This window comes from Salvelinus sp. IW2-2015, linkage group LG15, assembly GCF_002910315.2.
Source record: "Salvelinus sp. IW2-2015 linkage group LG15, ASM291031v2, whole genome shotgun sequence".
Lineage (NCBI taxonomy): Eukaryota > Metazoa > Chordata > Actinopteri > Salmoniformes > Salmonidae > Salvelinus > Salvelinus sp. IW2-2015.
In genome coordinates, this window is record NC_036855.1 from 66883669 (window position 1) to 66908497 (window position 24829).

General features: G+C 41.5%; 1 protein-coding gene and 1 long non-coding RNA gene across 2 annotated transcripts; both read left to right on the forward strand.

The window, feature by feature from the left end:
- Positions 1 to 551: 551 nt before the first annotated feature.
- On the forward strand, positions 552 to 16154 carry LOC111974084 (nuclear GTPase SLIP-GC). The gene is made up of 12 exons (XM_024001610.2): positions 552 to 2424; positions 2553 to 2728; positions 2839 to 2926; positions 3015 to 3108; positions 5856 to 5977; positions 6070 to 6246; positions 6367 to 6542; positions 7776 to 7893; positions 8494 to 8602; positions 8783 to 8916; positions 10903 to 10987; positions 15373 to 16154. Exons 1-12 carry the CDS (start codon positions 2413 to 2415, stop codon positions 15453 to 15455), a joined length of 1374 nt encoding a protein of 457 aa, XP_023857378.2. The 5' UTR covers positions 552 to 2412; the 3' UTR covers positions 15456 to 16154.
- A 4176-nt stretch (positions 16155 to 20330) lies between these two features.
- Positions 20331 to 23469, forward strand: LOC111974085 (uncharacterized). Its single transcript, XR_002878662.2, has 4 exons — positions 20331 to 20402; positions 20565 to 20630; positions 21201 to 21260; positions 21421 to 23469. It is a non-coding gene; the product is annotated as an uncharacterized lncRNA (long non-coding RNA).
- The last annotated feature ends 1360 nt before the right edge of the window (positions 23470 to 24829 follow it).

A 24829-nucleotide genomic window follows, 5' to 3' on the forward strand; every position in this document is an offset into this window, starting at 1 on the left:
TGTCTTGGACTTGTTAATGTGTGAAAGTTAAATATTTAAAAAAAAATATCTTTTGAATTTCGCGCCCTGCACTTGAGCTGGATGTTGTCATAAGTGTACCGGTGTCGGGCTGCAGCCATAAGAAGTTTTAACTTCCGACTTCAACTGTATGTTGATTTTGTGCTTGGGGATATTGTTTTGCTGAAAGATCCATTTGCGGCCAAGTTTCAGCTTCCTGGCAGAGGAAACCAGGTTTTTGCTTAAAATGGCCTGGTACTGGGTAAAGTTCATGTTGACCTTAACAAGGGCCACAGGACCAGTGGAGGTCAGGGTTGGGCTCAATTCAGAATTTAATTGAGAATGCCTCAAACTGTAAATTCCAATTTTATTCTTGAATTTGTATTGAAGTAGTAATTAGTTAAGATTTAAAAGGATACAGAATTGCAAATAGAATTTGAACTAAAGGAAATAGAATTTAATTCAGTGAAATTAAATTAAATTCAAATACATATTCTATGCATGGTATTCTATGTTATATTAGGTGTAGTCTATACAAATATATAGTGCATTTGCAAAGTATTCAGACCCCTTGATTTGTTTTACATTTTGTTATGTTACAGCCTTATTCTAAAATGGATGAAATAGTTTTTCCCCCTCGTCAATCTACACACAATACCCCATAATCACAAAGCAAAAACAGGTTTTTAGACATTTTTGCAAATTGAATAAAAAAAAACTTAAATATCACATTTAGATAAGTATTCAGACCCTTTGCTCAGTACTTTGTTTAAGCACCTTTGGTAGCGATTACAGCCTCAAGTCTTCTTGGGTAGGACGCTACAAGCTTCGCACACCTGTATTTGGGGAGTTTCTCCCATTCTTCTCTGCAGATTTTTTAAAACATTTTAAGTCATTTAGCAGACGCTCTTATCCAGAGCGACTCAAGTACATACATTCATACTTTTTTGTACTGGCCCCCCGTGGGAATCGAACCCACAACCCTGGCGTTGCAAGCGCCATGCTCTACCAACTGAGCTACACGGGACAGCTTAAGATCTTCTCAAGCTCTGCCAGGTTGGATGGAGAGTGTTGCTGCACAGCTATTTTCAGGTCTCTTTGGAGATGTTAGATCGGGTTCAAGTCCGGGCTCTGGCTGGGCCACCCAAGGACATTCAGAGACTTGTCCCGAAGCCACTCCTGCGTTGTTTTGGCTGTGTGCTTAGGGTCGTTGTCCTGTTGGAAGGTGAACCTTTGCCCCCAGTCTGAGGTCCTGAGCGTTCTGGAGCAGGTTTTCACCAAGGATCGCTCTGTACTTTGGTCCTTTCATCTTCCCCTCAATCCTGATTAGTCTCCCAGTCCCTGCCGCTGAAAAACATCCCCACAACATGATCCTGCCACCACCATGCTGCACCGTAGGGATGGTGCCTGGCTTCTTCCAGACGTGACACTTGGCATTCAGGCCAAAGAATTCAATCTTGGTTTCATCAGACCAAAGAATCATGTTTCTCATGGTCTGAGAGACTTTAGGTGCCTTTTGGCAAACTCCAAGCTGGCTGTCATGTGCCTTTTACTGAGGAGGGACTTCCGTCTGGCCACTCTACCATAAAGGCCTGATTGGTGGAGTGCAGCAGAGATGGTTGTCCTTCTGGACGGTTCTCCCATCTCCACAGAGGACCTCTGGAGCTCTGTCAGAGTGGCCATCAGGTTCTTGGTCATCTTCCATTTTTGGTACCCTTCCCCAGATCTGTGCCTCGACACAATCTAGTCTCGGAGCTCTAAGGACAATTCCTTCAACCTCATGGCTTGTTTTTTGCTCTGACAAGCACTCTCAGCTGTCGGACATTATATAGACAGGTGTGTGCCTTTCCAAAATCATGTCCATTCAATATACCAGAGGTGGCCTCCAATCAAGTTGTAGAAACATCTCAAGGATGATCAATGGAAACAGGATGCACCCGAGCTCAGTTTCAAGTCTCATAGCGAAAGGTCTGAAAACGTATGTGAATAATGTTTTTCAGTTTATGTTTAATACACTTTAGTACACAAATTTCAAAAAATCTGTTTTCGCTTTGTCATTATGGAGTGTTGTGTGTAGATTAATGAAGAAAATAAATATATATATTTTTTAGAATAAGTCTGTAACGTATTTGTTTTGTTGTTGAAAAAGTCAAGGGGTCTGAATACTTTCCAAAGGCACTGTATATGCCATGTTTTGCTTTGAAAATAATCCGGAATTTAAAATAATTTTAGGCAGAAGAACTCTCTAGAGAACTTTGGTGCTACTTACGGAGTGACATACTGAGTAACGAACAACAATATTGGCCGCTTGTGAAGTCTGTGACCATCAAGATACCAAATGTCAAAGACCTTCTGGAGCACATTGTGCTAATTGATCTTCCAGGCAATGGAGACTGCAACAAGAGTAGAGATGAGATGTGGAAATCGGTAATTATAAGAATGTATTATCATCTCATACACTGCATTTAAAACTACAAACAAACTAATTTACCTAACCCTGCAATTTACATATACACTTGTAGTTGAGATGCAAAAAAAATGTAATACTTCTTCAGGTTGTTGGAAGATGCACCACTGTGTGGATTGTGAGTGAAATTAATCGACCAGTGTCAGAGAAGGAAGCTTGGGAGATCTTAGACAGAAGCGTCAGCTACTTGGGACACGGTGGACAATGTCGAAGCATCAGTTTCATCTGCACAAAAACAGACAACATCGGTGTGGATTATGACATGTAATATTAAGATCACTTTTGTTAACATTACACCAACTATCATTTTTACAGCTTGAATAAATGTTGACTCAGAATTCATGTTGACTGACACAAGCATAATCTTATTTTAGGAAAAAAGAACGTGACAGTATATTGAGCAGAAATATGGTTGCCAAGAAAAAGGTGGAAGAGAAATTCAACAAGCAACCAAAAATCAAGGTAAATTACAGAGCCATTATTTCATGCTTTGAAAAAGAATCTTTATTTATTTTATTTATGCTCTTACTTTCTCTCACCAACCTTTCAGGAACAATTCAACATTGACAAGGACTTTTTCCAAGTGTTTACTGTGAGTTCCAAGGAATTCCGGAAGAACAGTGTTTTACAGCCAGAAGACACAGGTACAGTAGTGTAGGAGGTCTACCTTCTTCCATTAATCTGCTACAGAGGCAACTGCACTAAGACATCACACTGGGCACAAACTGGTTGAATCAACACTGTTTCAACGTAATTTGTTAACTTATTGTGAACTGTAATCTACGTGTAAAATACATTGGAATTGCAAAAAGGTGAGGGTGAAATTTCAACCACAGGGTTATGTCATCATGTTAACCTATTTTCAACATAGACATAACTTGGATAAAATATGTTGAATTTGTACCTTTGTAACAACATCAGATCTTTAACGTTATATCCACTATTAGAACAAACAACATGCTGGTCAGCACTTCCTACTGGAAAGTTGATCTATCTACAGTACATCTATCCCTTTGTTCTTCCATCCCGGGTTTTAACCAAGCCCACTGACTATAATCACTGTGCTTTCAAGAGAATGTTTGTTGAGGGATTTCAACACATTTAAAACTAAATAAGTTAATTGTTGCTATTTTTTCCCCATTTTATGTAAAGTCATTCCAAAGGCTAGATTCAACAGAGCAACTTAGTTCGTAAATTCTAAGCGTCAGATTGTCCGTTTGTAAATTCAGAGCATTTTGCGCTCGGCGCATTCAGAGAGCACATTGGATGCTCTGGCCGAGGAGTAGGGTTGATCCGAGCGTTCTGACCTCACAACGGCGGGTCAAGCACCCAAGCTAACTGGCTAATGTTGGCTAGCTTGCTAGCTACTTCCAGACACAAATGAGAGAAAATCTCACACGGACCATTTTATTCGCCCTAGCAGAGCTGGTTAGTGTGTTTTCATGTTATTCAGAGCATTGGTGACTGTAACTGTACTGCTGGCAACAATTTAATTAGGTTTTTTTGCTGATGTTTACTGATACCGCCCATATTCAATGGGTGTTGAGCGTTCGTAAATGTATCAGTTATTCTGCTCTCTGGCACACTCAGACGAGAGTGCTCTGAAATGGGAGTAGATAGCCAGAGTGAATTTACGAACGCACCCTTAAATGTAATCATAATTGATCAATGTAATCATATGTCATCAACTATGCTATTTAAGACTATATAGCATTTTCAAATGTTTGTCAACAGCTATTGTTTCAATTTAACCCATGATTAAAACCAATAGACAACATGTAGGCCTATAGTTTTTCAAGCTTTGGTTGATTTCAAATGTAATTTGAGTTTGTCAACAATGGATATGTTGGATTCACGTCTCCAACTTAACCAAAAATTCAAATTAAGGATTTAGCTAGTGGAACAGATGGAAATATTGTAGATCAGTAAATAGCCTATTAATAACTTGTCAACTAGTTAAAGGCCAAGTACAGTCAAAATAGTTTTTTTTCTTGTTTTTTTATATCATATTGTACAACAGCTGAAGAAACGAACACAGTAAAAATCTGGGGGAAATTATTGATTGTACTTCATTTTAATGACATAGATAAAGTAAAGATGTGGTCTATTTAGGGCTGTCAATATTAACACTTACATTTTTTGGACGCAGTTAATCGCATTTACACCCAAAAGTGTTTCTGCACGGACTCTTTGAAGCACAACACAACGAGCTTTGCTGTGCTGTATGCTCTCAGTCTCGGCAGCTAGCAACTGTTGTAGAGCTGCCTGTCTCTCTTGTGGTGCTTAAACATCCACTATGCATGCAGCTTTGAAAAACTATTTTGAAGGAAACTTGCAGAAAGTTAAACTATAAACACATTCCCTTGCGTTAATTTAGATAACAGCATAAACTTAATGTCCACAGAAGTGGCAAGTGTAACATTGCTTGTCCAAATATTTATGTATTCTTAATTCCATTCCTTTACTTTAGATTTGTGTGTATTGGGTATATGTTGTGAAATTAGATTTGTGTGTATTGGGTATATGTTGTGAAATTAGATTTGTGTGTATTGGGTATATGTTGTGAAATTGTTAGATATTACTTGTTACATATTGCTGCACTGTCGGAAGTAAACTCAGCAAAAAAAGAAACGTCCCTTTTTTAGGATCCTGTCTTTCAAATATAATTCAGAAAAATCCAAATAACTTCACAGATCTTCATTGTAAAGGGTTTAAACACTTCCCATGCTTGTTCAATTGTGGGAATCATGAATTCCCACAATGATTTTCATCAGAAGCTACTGTTTTTGTTGTAGTTCTCAGGTCAAAAGATTTAAGCAAATTATCCCAATTCAAGTAGTAGCAGCTTGTGAGTACATGTTGAGTATCATGGATAAGTAGCCTAGTCTAGATCTAATAGCTATATGATATTTTACATGAACTCAGACATGAACTCAGACATGGCTGATCTGTTGTTATTTCATTGTCTTAGTATATAGTTTATTTGGGGTTTCTACCTACAACCCAATGTGATGTTGGGGCGGCAGGTAGCCTAGTGGTTAGAGCGTTGGACTTGTAACCGGAAGGTTGCTAGATTGAATCCCCCAGCTGACAAGGTAAAAATCTGTCGTTCTGCCCCTGAACAAGGCAGTTAACCCTTAAATTTGAAATAACTTAATGTGCGCCTACCTGAAAGAAAAGGGTTCTACCTGGAACTAAAAATGGTTCTTCAAAGGGTTCTCCAATGGGGACAACCGAATAACCCCTTTGGGTTCTAGATAGCACAGTTTAGGTACCCTTCAATAGAAAACATGTTTAGCCAAGAGTGTTCATCAGTGTAGTCATGCAGACCACAATTGTTCCACTAATACATACATTGTTTCAAACCTCTCTTTATATTAACATGTTTCAGAAATACCCAAACTTCAGGAATTTCTCAGAAATCTCAATGATCGTCACACAAAGACTTCAGATTATGTTTCTGGAGCCTATGGGATCCTCTCTCTGATAGAAGGAGCCAAAAGCAGCGACATGGTATTGTACTTCCAGCAGAACAAAATCATTTCTTCCAGTTTATATACTTATTTCGTTTAAATAATATTAAAAGCTTTGAATTTGGATTTCAGACAGACAGCAAAAAAGAGGTGTGCCAGGTTCTGGAAAATAACCTGAAAGAAGGGCTCGAAACCATTGGTCAAACTATGGATGAGGCTTATGAAGCTTTTGAACGATGCCTCTCAGAAGGAGTTCGACAATCAGTAGAAACATGTGAGAAAATTGCCAAGGATAAAGTGATAGAACCAGTAAGTCACAAATGTACACATATTAAAAATATGAATACTCATAACAGATTAAGTTGTTAGAAAATAATTGATGCTGTGTGCTGTAAAAAGCCTATAAGATGTTTTCCATTTTGTTTCTAGAAAGGGAAAAAGGGCAGTGGGTACCATAAGGTATTGAAGTCCTTATGCAAGAATAACGGAGTTTACAAACCAATCAGAAAAAAGGGAAAGAAAAGTCAAAGGGAAAGAAACCTTAATGACAGTTTGGCCTCATGTATGAGAGATCTCAGCAATGAAACGTTCAAGAAATATTTCCCGTGAGTTATCTTTTATTATTATTATATCAGCAGTTATAAGATCAACAAAGAAAATAAAAACTAACACAATGTTCTTGCCAGTATCTATTTTGTTCATTACGTTTAGGCTACGTATTGTTCTCTGGGCCTATTGGGCGTTCTTGCTCAGATAAGGCTACTTAGGATACTTACTTACTCTTATTGGTCTCCGAGAAGCATAAAAGTGACAATAGTGTTCAACATCAGCCTGCAATTCGAGGCGTTCTTGCATTTGCAGGAACCCCCCCCCCGTTTATGTGGGTCAAAAGGGAAATGAATGTATTATCAGAGTTTTTCGCCCCAGCCTCCCGTTTACCAGAGTCCTCCTTGCTAGCTAGCGGAATGCAGGGGCAACTGGTAGTTAGTGTCCTTCGCTCCCACCTGCCGAACACCTGCATTCAACGCCGTTAATAGAACTGCGGCAAAACAGTGCCCGACAGGTGGGTGCAAAGGCCACTGTCTACCGGTCGCCCCTGCCTCCCGCTAGCTACTCCGGCACACAGCAGGCGGGAGGCTGGGGAGACACTGTATGCTAGCTAGCTTGCTAGTTAGCAACACCATGTGCTAGCTTGATAGTTAGGTAGCTAGCACACGGTTTCGCCCCTGTCTTCCGCCTGCTGTGTACCAGAGAAAACCATGCCCGACAGGCTGGGGCAAAGGACACAGTCTACTGGTGTGCTAGTCGTCCCTGCCCCTTCTTCTTCTGTGTTTATCGGAGGTTGGCATCCAACGTTGTGGTGCATTACTGCCACCAACTGTACTGGAGCGCCCCCGCCTCCCGCATGTGTACCAGAGTCTTTGCTTAAAAAGAGGGGTTCCTGCAGATGCAGAAATGCCCACATGCAGGAACGCCCCTGAATTGTGGGCTGCAGTTGCACCTTTCTCAACAGTGATACTGGCATGAGCATTTTGAAAGTTTTTCTTTTCTTTGAAGATAGCATTAAATTGTTCCCACACATATGCAACAAGCAACCTCAGATGTGCAAGTTATTTTCCTATTTATAATATCAACATAACTCTGAATTCAAACAACATGGAATGATAAATGCCTTATTCAATTACATTTGGTCTATTTTGGTTTCACACAGTACAGAAATGGGGACCCTTGCTTTGTTGGTTTTGATTCCAAACATTCTTTTTCACAGCACGGTTACCGGCTTTGATTGAATACATATAGGTCCCTTATAGTTGTAATTAAAACGTACTTTATTTCAGAAATCAAGGCAAGGGCAGCTCAATCAATGATTTGATTGATAACTTCACCCTTGACACAAACAGCTTGGTTGAGGCGCACCCAGAAGTGTCACTGCATCTTACATTCCTCAAGACGGAGGTAGGGTGCGATATTTGTATTCACTCAAAACTACTGGAAAGGTTTAATTACAGCAAATCCGGCTTTCATTTCAGGCTGCTCCCTGATTTGGTGCTATCATGTGAACTCCTTCATCATGACAAACATTTGTTTAGCATGACAAGGAGTGGCAAGAAGTGGCATGACTGCTAGGCTACTGTCATTTGGCCTAGAGACCTTATTCACCCAGAACGTGCTAACCAAATATGGCTAGTGCGGTAAATAGTAAAACGTGGAGTCTTTAGGGCGGATAATGATGACAATGTGCTAGCAGCTAATCTAATAGACAGGTGACATTTTTGTAGGATTTTTTTGTGTTTTAAATGCAGCACTTTCTACCCCTTCAGAAAATGAACGTTATTCAATGAATAATGGCCACCGCATGAATACGGTCTATTTATTGGCCCTCAATTTGTCATGTGATCCTTTCCCCCCAGAGCATCAAGCAAAGCTTGTCAAATTGCAGTTATGTTGCTAGTGGGATGTTATGATGATTCATATTATTAATATTATTATTAATAGTCAAGAGAATCCAAATACAGTTAACGACAATGTTGTTGAATAATATTTTCTGTCTGAAAGGAAACCAAATTGAAGGCGAAACTAACGAGGGACATCCGTGAGAGGAAGAAAGAAATCTACAACATTCTCCCAAAGTCAATCAGTGACACAATGCGCCCATGCTATGAAAGTAGGTGTTGAGATTGATATTTAGTAATATGCTATACTATTCATCTAAAGCGCACAGAAACCTTGACCTAGGATTGGAATAACATTTCAGATAACAATGTTTTTCTACAATTTGCTTCGCAGTAATTCAGTTGCAAATAAGGTCATACCTTGTTTGTGAAATGTGCTGTCTGTATTTTAGGGGCGGCACAGTATACAGGACCAGACACTCTGGAGAGTATGCGAAAGGAGCTGAGGAATCACTTGAAGACATTTAAGGAAGACATGTTCCACAAGGCCAAGAAAGAGATGCTGGATCTCCTCAAAGAAATGAAGGTTTGCCTTCCGCTTTACCATTCAGTGACAAATACAAAGGTACATCTATAGCATCCTTAGTCGTGTAAGAGGTTCAGTATCAACTCAACAGGAGTTGATACTGTTGAGTTGATTCTTATGATTTTCTGTATCAAAAATAGAATTGGTGAAGAGTTTGTGTCCAGGATATGAGACAGCATTAGCAGCATGGCTATTCCAATAGCCTACAGGAACGGCCCTTTCTTTCAATTTATATCATTGATTGGCAAGAGAGTTCCTTAAACTAGGTTTCCAGGTCTGAAGGTAGTAATGAAAACCACCAGTCCTGTGGGCCTCCACGATTGTCCTTGAGATGTCCTTGATTTTAGAGCAGGTGCCTACACTTTTCTGAAGGGAGTTTCTGGAACCAGCAAAAGAAAGGAAAAAATGCAGGTTGACGTTTATTGCCATGAGTTTTGTCCTGGAGGCAGAACTGAGCCATTTCCCCTTAGATCAGCTACAAAGTCAAAATTGGCGATATCCTTTGTGACCAACTTCTTATTGTTTGTTTTTTCTGTGAGGGGTTCAGATCCCAGACAGGCAATAATATTCCAAAAGTATATATATAAAGAAACCAAAAACACTAGAGAAAACATAAAACAATAATTATTTGTCCTGTCTGTCCCATCTCCCCTTCACAGTAGGTGCGACCCATTCCTATTCCTCCCTCCCTCCCTCCCTCCCTCCCGAAACCCCACCTTTGTCTCCCCACCTCCCTCCCTCCCTCCCTCCCTCCCTCCAACCCACCACTCTTGTTGTCTCCCCCCTCCCCCCTCCCTCCCTCCAACCCCACCTTGTCTCTCCCCACCTCCCTCCCTCCCCCGCACGGGCCTCGTATTGTGGACATATCTATGCGTAAAACAAAACATAATGGGTAACTCATCTTATGTTTGTAAAATTGTTTGTGGGACCAAGGCACACATGAATAGAATCATAGAACATAGAATCAGCCTGCATACATCAATATTCGATACAGATATAAAAATACAATTGATACATTCAATCATGATTACATTAACTCATAATAAGCTTTTGACCTTTTCGGCTGCTCTATTGAATGTATCTAATGTTGTTTCCTTGGCACTGTTCACACAAGCTATGGAGAGCTCTAGTGAAAGGACGTCAAGGAAGTTTTGTAGCTATTGAGTTATGCTGAGCTTATGTGGAGGTTTCCATCTGGTTGCCAACATTTATTTTGCCGCAGTCAGTCCAGGCAACCATACTCATTTCTGGTGTTCTGTGAGAGTCAGTGAAGAGTCATCATTCAATAATAATATATTGGGGAGATGGCAGCACCAACTATGCTCGACACAGACCTGGCAACCTGTGACCAAAAGGTCTTCACACTGGGGCAGTCCCACAACATATGCATATAGGTTCCAATATTTATTTGAGAACACAACAGACAGTTTGGAATAGGAGCAAGTTTAAATTGGGACTGTTTCCGTGGAGTCAAATACAATCTGTGAATAAATTTGTAGTGTATTAGTGGACTATTCTAATTTCAGGAGGACATTGGGATATTGTTCCAGACTCTTTTCCAATCTGTATTTTGTTTGTAGTCTTTAAGATATGTATTCCATACCGTAACTATTCCCATTAGTTTACAGAGGGCTTCTAGTAGTATAGATTGGATACAAAACATCCTCTTGTATTCTGGCTACCTATCAACTCAGTGAGTGGGTGGAGTGGGAGTGGTTGACTCCATAAGTCCCATGGAGCTTTTTGGTCTTAATTGGCCAGTGAAATATTGGAACCTACCATATGACGTGACACAGCCCCAGTGGGAAGACCTTTTGGTCACAGGTTGCCAGGTGTGTTGGTGCTGCCATTCCCCATCTCCCCAATATATAATTGTTGAATGATGACTCTTCACTGAGTCTTCACTGACTTAGATACGTTCTTATGAACTACAAATATGTGGACCATAAATAATGTGTTACCTAAAACCTTTCTGTCCTACATCAGAAGCACATTGTGGAGGAGCTGGAGCGTGAACTACAAGAATCCATGAGCCAGTCACTCAAGACGCCTGACAGCTTGCTCGTCCCAGGTAAAGGGAAGAGACCATTGTGGTATATAACAACTGAATCAGAGAGGTGCGGGGGGCTGCCTTAATCAACATCCATCTTCGGCACTCAGGGAACAGTGGGTTAACTGCCTTGCTCAGGGGCAGAATGACAGATTTTTACCTTGTCAGCTCGGGGATTCGATCCAGCAGCCTTTCAGTTACAGGCCCAATGCTCTAACCACTAGGCAACCTGCCACCCCATATTGGCCACAGTCCATAGCTGTGGCCAATATACCACAGCTACGGACTGTATCCAGGCACTCCAAATTGCATTGTGCATAAGAACACGGATATATTGCCCAATAATCCACACCTCCTTGGGCATTATTGATTAATTGTTCAGTCAGCCAACCAAACTCTAACAATTCAAGACCATTGACTTCAATAGTCAACAAAGCGGATTAATTTGAACTTCTTCTTAAATCAGTAAATGCAGACACTGGGAAAAATATCCCAGATGAATCTCTTTTCATACAAGACTATCAACTGTTGAGAAATGACAGGTCCAGAGAGGGGATGAGAGGAGGGGGCAGGTCCTTCAGAAAGTATTCAGACCCCTTGACTTTTTCCACATTTTGTTACGTTACAGCCTTCTAAAATTGATTAAATACATGTTTGTCCTCCGCAATATACTGTACACACAATACACCATAATGCTGAAGCGAAAACAGGTTTTTAGAAATTGCTGCAAATGTATAAAAAAAAAATATATATGAAATACCTTATTTACATAAGTATTCAGATCCTTTGCTATGAGACTCGAAATTGAGCTCAGGTGCATCCTGTTTCCATTGATCATCCTTGAGATGTTTCTACAACTTGATGGTAGTCCACCTGTGGTAAATTAAATTGATTGGACATGATTTTAAAAAGGCACACACCTGTCTATATAAGGTCCCACAGTTGACAGTGCATGTCAGAGCAAAAACCAAGCCATGAGGTCGAAGGAATTGTCCATAGAGCGCCGATACAGGAGGATTGTGTCGAGGCACAGATCTGGGGAAGGGTAAAAAACATTTCTGCAGCATTGAAGGTCCCAAGAACACAGTGGCCTCCATCAGTTTTAAATGGAAGAAGTTTAGAACCACCAAGACTATTCCTAGAGTTGACCGCCCGGCCAAACTGAGCAATCGGGGGAGAAGGGCCTTGGTCAGGGAGGTGACCAAGAACCCGATGGTCACTCTGACAGAGTTCCAGAGTTCCTCTGTGGAGATGGGAAAACCTTCCAGAATGACAACCATCTCTGCAGCACTCCACCAATCAGGCCTTGATGGTAGAGTGGCCAGACGGAATCCACTCCTCAGTAAAAGGCACATGACAGCCCGCTTCGAGTTTGCTAAAAGGCACCTAAAGACTCTCAGACCATGAGAAACAAGATTCTCTGGTCTGATGAAACCAAGATGGAACTCTTTGGCCTGAATGCCAAGTGTCACGTCTGGAGGAAACCTGGCACCATCCCGATGGTGAGGCATAGTGGTGGCAGCAACATGCTGTGGGGATGTTTTTCAGCGTCAGGGACTGGGAGACAAGCAAGGATCGAGGGAAAGATGAACGGAGTAAAGTACAGAGAGATCCTTGATAAAAACCTGCTCCAGAGCGCTCAGGACCTCAGAATGGGGTGAAGGTTCACCTTTCAACAGGGCAACAACCCTAAGCACACAGCCAAGACAACGCAGGAGTGGCTTTGGGACAAGTCTCTGAATGTCCTTGAGTGGCCCAGCCAAAGGCCGGACTTGAACCCGATCTAACATCTCTAGAGAGACCTGAAAATATCTGTGCAGCAACGCTCCCCATCCAACCTGACAGAGCTTGGGAAGATCTGCAGAGAACAATGGGAGAAACTCCCTAAATACAGGTGTGCCAAGCTTGTAGCGTCATACCCAAGAAGACTCAACGCTGTAATCGCTGCTAAAGGTGCTTCAACAAAGTACTGAGTAAAGGGTCTGAATACTAACGTAAATGTGATAAGTTTTTTATTTTTTTATAATTTAACAAACATTTATAAAAACCTGCTTTTGCTTTGTCATTATGGGGTATTGTGTGTAGATTGATGAGGGAAAAAACGATTTAATCAATGTTAGAATAAGGCTGTAACGTAACAAAATGTGGAAAAAGTCAAGGGGTCTGAATACTTTTCGAAGGCACTGTATGTGAATCACAGTACGCAGACAAAGAGAAGAACTGACCTAGAGAAAGAAGAGTTTGAGTGTATGTGGCTTCAGCTTCGTCCTAAACCACTCCCCAGCTCAGTTTCAACTCTGGTAATGGGAGTACTCTAACATCCACCATGGGCAAATGTGAAAACACTTCAGCAGAACACTGGATTATCTCATAAACACCATCGATGTGATCAGAATGTCCTCTCCCCAAATGGGAATCATCCTGTGTGGAGACTTTAATTACCTTCCCATCAAGATGCTGACAAACTACCATCCAGACATGAAACAAGTAGTCAAAGACAAGACTTGAGGGGAGTCCATCCTAGATGTGATCATTATAAATCTGCCGGATCACTGCAACACCCCCACTGACTGTACTTGCTCCTCTCGGCTCTAGTGATCACAAATGCCCGCTCTTCTCCCCATACACAACATCAGGAGGGAGAAGCCATGTGCCGCGGAAAAAGGGACGTCTGGTAAACCAGAAAAAGAAAGGAGGCCTTGTACCGACTGGTCTGCCATATACTGTACAAGGTGGAGAGCATTGATGCAAAGGTGGAGACGTTATCCTGCATTCAAACTGCTCTTAATGTACGCATGCCAATTAGAAATAAGAAAAAAACAACACTGGACAAGCCGAGGATGACTGAACAAATAAAGGCTGCATCAGGAAAAGAAGACTTTCAACAGATGGAGGAAAACAATGAAATGGAGAAACTACAGAAACACCGTGCAAATGCTTATCAAGGAAGCAAAGAAAAACTACAACATTTCTTAAATCCAGGACCCAAAGAGGAAAAACAGAGGACTGGGATGAAAGAAAACATCAGGAGGGAGAATACAGGTCAAGGGAGTTGAAAACGACAATGTGGCTGATGTTTTTAATGGCTTCTTTGCTGAGGCTTGGACAAGCACCATATCTCTTGCCACCTTCCCCCTGCCCATGCCTACAAGGCAGGTTGAGCCATGCCTACAAGGCAGGTGCAGCATTGACCAGATAAAGCAAACTCTGACAAGAGTTTGTGGGCCTTATGTCATTCCAGCCTGGCTACTAAAAGAGCATGTAGAACATCTAGTCCATCATCACACACATAGTTAAAACCTCCTACTGGCAGGGGACTGTTCCTGCTGCCTGGAAGACTGACAATGTGTGTTCCATAACTAAAGTGTCAAACCCAGGTACAACAAGTGATTGGAGGCCCATCTCTCTAACTTCATGCCTTAACTTCATGCTTTATCATGAAATAACTCATGCCAACAGTCCTCTCTGAGTGCACAAATCAGTATCCCTACCTTCCACACACTCCTGGCTGACAGCTACAGACTCCAGAAAACCAACAATGGTGAGGGTGTTACTTGCTGACATCCAATGCCTTTGATGGAGTAGATCACGCAAAGCTCCTGCAACATCTGCCTGACATTGAACTGTGCCCAAGGTGAATAGCCTGGCTCCACAGCTCCACCACAGGAAGAAGGCAGAGGGCGATAGCACATTTATGCCCCTCACCCTATCTGTTTCTCCTTCACATGTCCACCTGCATACCCAGTGTCCAGAGCTGTCCCAAGCCATACCACTAATCAGTATCCAAGAGGACACTTCAATGGTCTTGGAGACAAAGCAGTTGGAAGAGTGGCCACATTCAACAACATGCTACTGAATAAGAGTCTGTGGAAATGTGGATAAATTTTTCAAGAGACCCTCCACAACCTGCACCACTCATCCTAGGGAGACAGGAAGTACCAGTGCTAACAACAACCAAGTATCTTTGTTTTCAGCTAGACTAACCTCAGTGGTGACACATATTTCGACCAATCAGTGAGGAAGGCCTAAAAACGCCTGCACATTCAACTGTTCTTGACAGAGATGGCCTACCCACTGATGATCTGGTCCCAGTATACACTACACGGGTCAGGCCTTGTTTGGAATACGGTGGAGTGCTGAATATAAACATCATGACAAAACATTTAACTGCATGTTGTGTAGAGGCAAAACTCCCAATTCCAAATTCATACTATACTACTTGTCAAACTATATACTTTCTACAGCCCAGTTTAAGCTGGTACTTATCTGGTGTTTAATTAACTAAGAAACTAGCAACCAATACTTTTGTGGTACTTACTGTACCTCAAATAATTAGGCACAATTAAATACCTGGTACCAAATGTTACATGGTGAACATTTAAGCTTATGTCAATGCTTCTTTGCAGATGTCTCTGAGGAATATGAAGAGATGAAGAAGTGCTATGAGAAACTGCACAGCAGCACCAATGCAGCAACAACAACTGCCTGATCAAGAAAAGCCTGTCTAAGACCACAGTCAAGCTGGGATTTGCAGGCTAATTAGATAATCATAATAAGTTTTTGTCTCAATATATTTTCGCTTCTATATCATAACCTATTTGATATGCACCACAAAACTAACCAAGCAGTACTACTGTATGCCTGTATTTTACCTTTATTTAACTAGGCAAGTCAGTTAAGAACAAATTCTTATTTTCAATGATGGCATAGGAACAGTGGGTTAACTGCCTGTTCAGGGGCAGAAAGACAGATTTGTACCTTGTCAGCTCGGGGATTTGAACTTGCAACCTTTCGGTTACTAGTCCAACGCTCTAACCACTAGGCTACCCTGCCGCCCTATGTTTAATATTAGTATTGTAAAGGTTATGGGTAGGAGTTACTGGGCTCCCGAGTGGCGCAGCGGTCTAAGGCACTGCATCTCAGTGCAAAAGGTGGTTTGAATCCTGGCCGTGATTGGGAGTCCCATAGGGCGGCACACAATTGGCCCAGCGTCATCCGGGTTTGGCCGGGGTAGGCCATCATTGTAAATAAGAATTTATTCTTAATGACTTGCCTAGTTAATAAAAGGTTAAAAATATATATATCCTGGATAATGATAAACGTTTGGATCAGCATGTTATTAATCTTGTATTTTTGCTATACTCCATGTTAAGATATGTACTTTTGTCACTTAGATGTAAACTTTATTATAGAGCAATATTTCTCAACTAATATTTCTCAACTTTGTACTGGAAAGCCCATCGTTCTCATGCCTGAGGAATCACTTACCAGTCACCTGTCAGCAACAAAGAGCTGGTCCATGAACTGAATGAGAAAAGTTTAACACGGTTCTACTGGAATTGTTTTGTATTTTTTTACATAAATACTGTAGCCCTTTTCCATGAATATGGATAGGTATCTGTATCTTTGTGTGATTTGTAACAATGTATGACATTTATATTGTAGATGTAACTTAATAATAACATGTCTTTAGTTCTGTACTATATTACTGACTCTACAACAGCATGGTGTGTTTTCTGCTGATTATCATTCTGCTCACTCAATGTAATCTCTATCTCAGTTTGAAATGTCATGATTTTTCCCGCAATAAAATTACTGCACGGAATATATTCACTTACATGAATACAACACAGACATTCAAATATCAATATTAATATCATTGGTCATTCGGAAATAAATACATCAAGCACAGGCTGTAAACAGGGGAAAAATACAAATGTTTTGTATTCAATACACAAATTGCTAATAAATTAATCAAAGCCAGATCAAATAACAACATCAGAAATCTGTCACTGTACAAAAGGCCATGTAAGGTGGTGTAGGGCTGTTTAAGCAGATACATAGTTACGCCAGTTATTAACATACAAATCCCCTTAGCAACTGACTCAGGGTCAGTATCCAACCTTTCACAGAATGACACATTAATGACACCTTAGTGTATGCTGTTTCCCACCCAGGATTGCCCTATGTGGGACACATCACCCTAGGTGGACACATCAGCCCCTAGGTGGGATACATCAGCCCCTAGGTGGGACACATCAGCCCCCTAGGTGGGACAACATCAGCCCCTAGGTGGGACAACATCAGCCCTAGTGGGACACATCAGCCCCTAGGTGGACAATCCCCTAGGTGGGACACATCAGCCCCTAGGTGGGAACATCAGCCCTAGGTGGAACATCAGCCCTAGGCTGGGATACATCAGCCCTAGGTGGGACACATCAGCCCTAGGTGGGACCACATCAGCCCGTAGGTGGGATACATCAGCCCCTAGGTGGGAACAAATCAGCCCCTAGGTGGGACACATCACCCTGGTGGGATACATCAGCCCCTAGGTGGGACACATCAGCCCTAGGTGGGACACATCAGCCCCTAGGTGGGACACATCCAGCCCTAGGTGGGAACATCAAGCCCTAGTGGGATACATTAGCCCCTAGTGGGATACATCAGCCCTAGGTGGGAACATCAGCCCCTAGGTGGAACATCAGCCCTGGTGGGACAATCAGCCCTAGGTGGGATACATCAGCCCTAGGTGGGTTACATAAGCCCCTGGTGGAAAGAAGACTTGCCTGGCTATTGCGTTTGTACGCTACCACATGCTCTCCTCTCGACTGTGTACCACCTGGGCCTGTGCATCAGCCAGGCTACAAGAAGACTGCTTTGGAATAAGGATGTTATAGCTACTGCACACTGGTGAGTTACTTTGGTTATCATCGTTAAATGTTTTCTCTGTCAATCCTCTCATATACACTGGCAGCTTTCAGATATTCCAGATATTCTCAGTCATGTTTGTTTGTGAAAGGCAGCTACTTTCTGTATGGGATATTCTAAATACATCTCCAGAGACATAGGTTGTCTGTCAACTACAGCTCAAAACTGCCGGGTAAACAGACCATCTGAAACAAAGCATGTTTTCTCTGTAACAGTGTAAAATAAGACAATAGTACTTCAACTGTACATTTTTTTCATTTGGCCGTGACGTTTTGCAGCAAAACACATTGATATTTTAAAAATTGCACATCACACACAAACCAATTTGAAATGTTCCAGACTTCACACAGAGCAGTAGAGTTAGCACCATGTATTATACGGGAGAGAGCGCTTTAACTCAAAAACTATATTAAGAAATAAATACTGTATGTCTTAAAATACCTTTTTTACCATGGCAACTTTCTGTGCCTACAGCAGAGGGTGATGGCTACTATAGCAAGGGTTAAAGCTAGGTAATCACACAATGATCTCTATCGCTGAGGTTGTGTCTGTGTCTGGAAAAGCCGCCGGTGTGTTTAACATTTCCCATAACCTTCGTCTTACCGTTAGAATGCGCCACGACTATGTTGACGACTATGTTGAGGTTATCCAGGCTGCATCACATCCGTCCGTGATTGGGGGACGTTCCGCAAAGGGTGCGCACAATTGGCCCAGTGTCGTCCGGGTTTGGCCGAGGTAGGCCGTCATTGTAATAAGAATTTTGTTCTTAACTGACTTGCCTAGTTATAAAGGTTCAATCTTAAAAAGAAATAAAAAATGAAGAGGAGGAATGACGCCAACCTGTCAGAAGACAATCCATACTCTAACCTCTAATGGAATCTACTTCCATTACTTTGTCATGCTTTCTTTATGAGTCCGTGTCCTGACTACATATCCACTACAGAAGGCCTCTAGCTACAAAGTCTTTGTAAGTTAAGCAGCAAATATAGCTATCTAGCAGCATTAATGCATTAATTATCTTGGCACAAAGAGTGCACAGCAGCATTCAAACCTAAGGAGTACATGAACTGTTCATAAGTTTGTAATAGTAGAAAAATCAGTGTAAGTATAAGTAACAATCCATTTGGTAGGGTGTGCCCTGGGCAGAGAGCACTGGACTGAACCATCAGAGGGTGGTTAGAAGGGAGGTTAGAGGGACTAGTAGCATTGGTGGTTGTTGTGGTGGTGGGGGTGGTCGAACCATAGTGAAACATGGGGCTGATAGAAGGCCCAGTGGCAAGGGTCAGGTAGTGAGGGGTCTAGAGGACTGAGGGAGGAACCAGTTAGCCCAGGGAGTTCTGCTTCTTCAGGCTATCTGAGCGCCTCACTCTTGTCCTCAGGGGTATTTCTGGACCAGCTCCTGACAGACAGACTTAGATGACAGACAGAGAGGGGGAGAGATGGGGTGATTTTTATTCATATAAATTATAGTTGTATTTTTTATTGTATGCGTTAAGGAATTAAAGAAGGAAGGGCAGAGAAATAAAGAGAGGGGGAGAAGTAGAGAAATGTTGGAGACTGTATTCACCCTGTCGGTTTAGCTGACCTGGGACTGAGCGTTCTGACCCTGACTTGGCTTCAGGATCTGAGGGGGAGAGAGAGTGATGAGGTGAAAATACAGAAAGGGTACATAGATAGTGTACCACTGACTCTGTGCTGACACTAGAACACTTTCCCCTTATCTGGAGGATAAATATTTCAATTGCTACAGCTTTTTTTTAAGTATAGAAAGAAAGTAAGAGATGTGATGTATAGGGACAGTCAGAGATAGTGGAATTATAGGAGACAGTTAAAGATAGTGAAGTATAGGAGACAGTAAGAGATGTAAGTAATAGGAGACAGTAAGAGATATGGGATTATAGGAGACAGTAAGAGATGTGATTAATAGAACGTCAAGATGTGAAGTACACGGAGACAGTAAGAGATGTGATTATAGGAGAAGCAGTCAGTAGAGTGAAGTATAGGAGACAGTCATAAATGTGAAGTATTGGAGACAGTCAATATGTGAAGTATTGGAGACAGTCAAATATGTGAAGTATTGGGACGAAGATATGGTGAAGTTAGGAAGTAGGATGGGAAGATAGAAGAGCAGATGTGAAAGTATAGGAGACAGTCCAGAGATGTGAAGTATAGGAGACATCCAAAATGTGAAGTATAGGAGACTAGTAGAGATGATGTGAATTATAGGAGACAGTAAGGATGATGTGATTATAGGAGAAAGTAACGAAGCAATGATGAATAGAACTTAATTATGGAGAATAGAGAATAGATGTGATTATAGGAGAAGTAAGAGATTGATGTGAATTATAGGAGACAGTAAGAGATGATGTGAATTAATAGAGACAAGTAAGAGATTATGTTGAATTATAGGAGACAGTAAGAAATGAATGTGAATATAGGAGAAAGTAAGGATGATGTGAATTATAGGAGACAGTAAGAGATGTGAAGTATAAGAGACAAGTAGNTACTGACCCTGGCTTAAAACATACTGACCCTGGCTTAAAACATACTGACCCTGGCTTAAAACATACTGTTCATGATTCTGATGTGTAACTGTATCTGACAATCTGCTGTGTGTGTGTGTGTGTCTCTCTCTCTCTCTCTCTCTCTCTCGATAGGAGAAAGCCAGGAGTCCTAATGACAGAGTGCTGTCTGCTGCCACACAGAGGTCACTGGACAGGAAGAAGAGGTGGGACGGGTTAGATGATGGATTTGTAATCAAACCAGATGCCTTATCTGAATTTGTACCAGGAGATCAGACTATGATAAAATATCACAAATATATTTATTTGGCTGACATTATTGAGATAAAAGCATAGTTATTCTGATGTGTATCGTTCTGTTCTCTCAGGGTGGGTGAGTCTCCAGGACAAGCCAGGAAAGTACAGAAGAAGCCAAAGAGCCCTCCCACTAACAGGTACAGTAGAGAACAGTGCTGCCCCCTACTGACTGCACATACGTGGCTCTGACTGTCTCCTATACTTCACATCTCTTACTGTCTCCTATACTTCACATATCTTACTGTCTCCAATACTTCACATATTTGACTGTCTCCAATACTTCACATATTTGACTGTCTCCAATACTTCACATATTTGACTGTCTCCTATACTTCACATCTCTGACTGTCTCCTATAATTCACATCTCTTACTGTCTCCTGTACTTCACATCTTTTGACTGTCTCCTATAATTCACATCTCTTACTGTCTCCTATAATTCCCATCATCTCTTACTGTCTCCTATACTTCACATCTCTTACTGTCTCCTATACTTCACATCTTTAACTGTCTCCTATAATTCACATCTCTGACTGTCTCCTATACTTCACATCTCTTACTTTCTTTCTATACTTAAAAAAAAGCTGTACATATGAAATATTTATCCTCCAGATAGGGGAAAGTGTTCTAGGTGTCAGCACAGGTCAGTGGTACACTATCTATGTACCCTTTCTGTATTTCTCACCTCATCACTCTCTCTCCCCCTCAGGATCCTGAAGCCAAGTCAGGGTCAGAACGCCTCAGTCCCAGGTCAGCTAAACCGACAGGGGTGAATACAGTCTCCAACATTTCTCTACTTCTCCCCCTCTCTTTATTTCTCTGCCCTTCTTCTTTAATTCCTTAACGCATACAAAATAAATAATACAACTATAATTTATAATGAATAAAAATCACCCCATCTCTCCCCCCTCTCTGTCTGTCAATCTAAGTCTGTCTGTCAGGAGCTGGTCCAGAAATACCCCTGAGGACAGAGTGAGGCGCTCAGATAGCCTGAAGAAGCAGAACTCCCTGGGCTAACTGGTTCCTCCCTCAGTCCCTCTATGACCCCTCACTACCTGACCCTTGGCCACTGGGCCTTCTATCAGCCCCATGTTTCACTATGGTTCGACCACCCCCACCACCACAACAACCACCAATGCTACTAGTCCCTCTAACCTCCTTCTAACCACCCTCTGATGGTTCAGTCCAGTGCTCTCTGCCCAGGGCACACCCTACCAAATGGATTGTTACTATACTTACACTGATTTTTCTACTATTACAAACTTATGAACAGTTCATGTACTCCTTAGGTTTGAATGCTGCTGTGCACTCTTGTGCCAAGATAATTAATGCATTAATGCTGCTAGATAGCTATATTTGCTGCTTAACTTACAAAGACTTTGTAGCTAGAGGCCTTCTGTAGTGGATATGTAGTAGGGACACGGACTCATAAAGAAGCATGACAAAAGTAAAGGAAGTAGATTCCATTAGAGGTTAGAGGTATGGATTGTCTTCTGACAGGTGGCGTCATTCCTCCTCTCATTTTTTATTTCTTTTTAAATTGAACCTTTATTTAACTAGGCAAGTCAGTTAAGAACAAATTCTTATTTACAATGACGGCCTACCTCGGCCAAACCCGGACGACACTGGGCCAATTGTGCGCCACCCTTTGGGACTCCCAATCACGGACGGATGTGATGCAGCCTGGATAACCTCAACATAGTCGTCAACATAGTCGTGGCGCTATCTAACGTAAGACGAGAGGTTTGTGAAATGTTAAACACACCGGCGGCTTTTCCAGACACAGACACACCTCAGCGATAGAGATCATTGTGTGATTACCTAGCTTTAACCCTTGCTATAGTAGCCATCACCCTCTGCTGGTAGTCACAGAAAGTTGCCATGTAAAAAAAGGTATTTTAAACATACAGTATTTATTTCTTAATATAGTTTTTGAGTTAAAGCGCTCTCTCCCTATAATACATGGTGCTGAACTCTCTGCTCTGTGTGAAGTCTGGAACATTTCAAATTGGTTTGTGTGTGATGTGCAATTTTAAAATATCAATGTGTTTTGCTGCAAAACGTCACGGCCAAATGAAAGAAAATGTACAGTTGAAGGTACTATTGTCTTATTTTACACTGTACCAAGAGAAACATGCTTTGGTTTCAGATGGTCTGTTTACCCGGCATGTTTGAGCTGTAGTTGACAGACAAACCTATGTCTCTGGAGAGTATTTAGAATATCCCATACAGAAATGTAGCTGCCTTTCACAAACAAACATGACTGAGATATCTGGAATATCTGAAAGCTGCCAGTGTATATGAGAGGATTGACAGAGAAAACATTAACGATGATAACCAAAGTAACTCACCAGTGTGCAGTAGCTATAACATCCTTATCTCAAAGCAGTCTTCTTGTAGCCTGGCTGATGCACAGGCCCAGGTGGTACACAGTGAGAGGAGAGCATGTGGTACGTACAAACGCATTAGCCAGGCAAGTCTTCTTTCCCCACCTAGGGGCTTATGTATCCCACCTAGGGGCTGATGTATCCCACCTAGGGGCTGATGTGTCCCACCTAGGGGCTGATGTGTCCCACCTAGGGGCTGATGTATCCCACCTAGGGGCTGATGTGTCCCACCTAGGGGCTGATGTGTCCCACCTAGGGCAATCCTGGGTGGGAAACAGCATACACTAAGGTGTCATTAATGTGTCATTCTGTGAAAGAGTTGGATACTGACCCTGAGTCAGTTGCTAAGGGGATTTGTATGTTAATAACTGGCGTAACTATGTATCTGCTTAAACAGCCCTACACCACCTTACATGGCCTTTTGTAGCAGTGACAGATTTCTGATGTTGTTATTGACTGGCTTTGATTAATTTAATTAGCAATTTGTGTATTGAATACAAAACATTTTGTATTTTTCCCCTGTTTACAGCCTGTGCTTGATGTATTTATTTCCGAATGACCAATGATATTAAATATTGATATTTGAATGTCTGTGTTGTATTCATGTAAGTGAATATATTCCGTGGCAGTAATTTTTATTGCGGGAAAAATCATGACATTTCAAACTGAGATAGAGATTACATTGAGTGAGCAGAAGTGAATAATCAGCAGAAAACACACCATGCTGTTGTAGAGTCCAGTAATATAGTACAGACTAAAGACATGTATTATTAAGTTACATCTACAATATAAATGTCATACATTGTTACAAATCACACAAAGATACAGTACCTATCCATATTCATGGAAAAGGGCTACAGTATTTATGTAAAAAAATACAAAACAATTCCAGTAGAACCGTGTTAAACTTTTCTCATTCAGTTCATGGACCAGCTCTTTGTTGCTGACAGGTGACTGGTAAGTGATTCCTCAGGCATGAGAACGATGGGCTTTCCAGTACAAAGTTAGAGAAATATTAGTTAGAGAAATATTGCTCTATAATAAAGTTTACATTCTAAGTGACAAAAGTACATATCTTAACATGGAGTATAGCAAAAATACAAGATTAATAACATGCTGATCCAAACGTTTATCATTATCCAGGATATATATATTTTTAACCTTTTATTTAACTAGGCAAGTCATTAAGAATAAATTCTTATTTACAATGATGGCCTACCCCGGCCAAACCCGGATGACGCTGGGCCAATTGTGTGCCGCCCTATGGGACTCCCAATCACGGCCAGGATTCAAACCACCTTTTGCACTGAGATGCAGTGCCTTAGACCGCTGCGCCACTCGGGAGCCCAGTAACTCCTACCCATAACCTTTACAATACTAATATTAAACATAGGGCGGCAGGGTAGCCTAGTGGTTAGAGCGTTGGACTAGTAACCGAAAGGTTGCAAGTTCAAATCCCCGAGCTGACAAGGTACAAATCTGTCTTTCTGCCCCTGAACAGGCAGTTAACCCACTGTTCCTATGCCATCATTGAAAATAAGAATTTGTTCTTAACTGACTTGCCTAGTTAAATAAAGGTAAAATACAGGCATACAGTAGTACTGCTTGGTTAGTTTTGTGGTGCATATCAAATAGGTTATGATATAGAAGCGAAAATATATTGAGACAAAAACTTATTATGATTATCTAATTAGCCTGCAAATCCCAGCTTGACTGTGGTCTTAGACAGGCTTTTCTTGATCAGGCAGTTGTTGTTGCTGTCTTCAACCACTAGCTACCTGTCTTTAAACCAACTAGGCTACCTGTCTCTAACCACTAGGCTACCTGTCTCTAACCACTAGCTACCGTCTCTAACCAACTCTGCTACCTGCTGCCCCCAAATAGTGTTTAAAAAAAAACATTATTATTGTCTCTGAAATGAACCATCAAGTAGATTTCAAACAAATACATG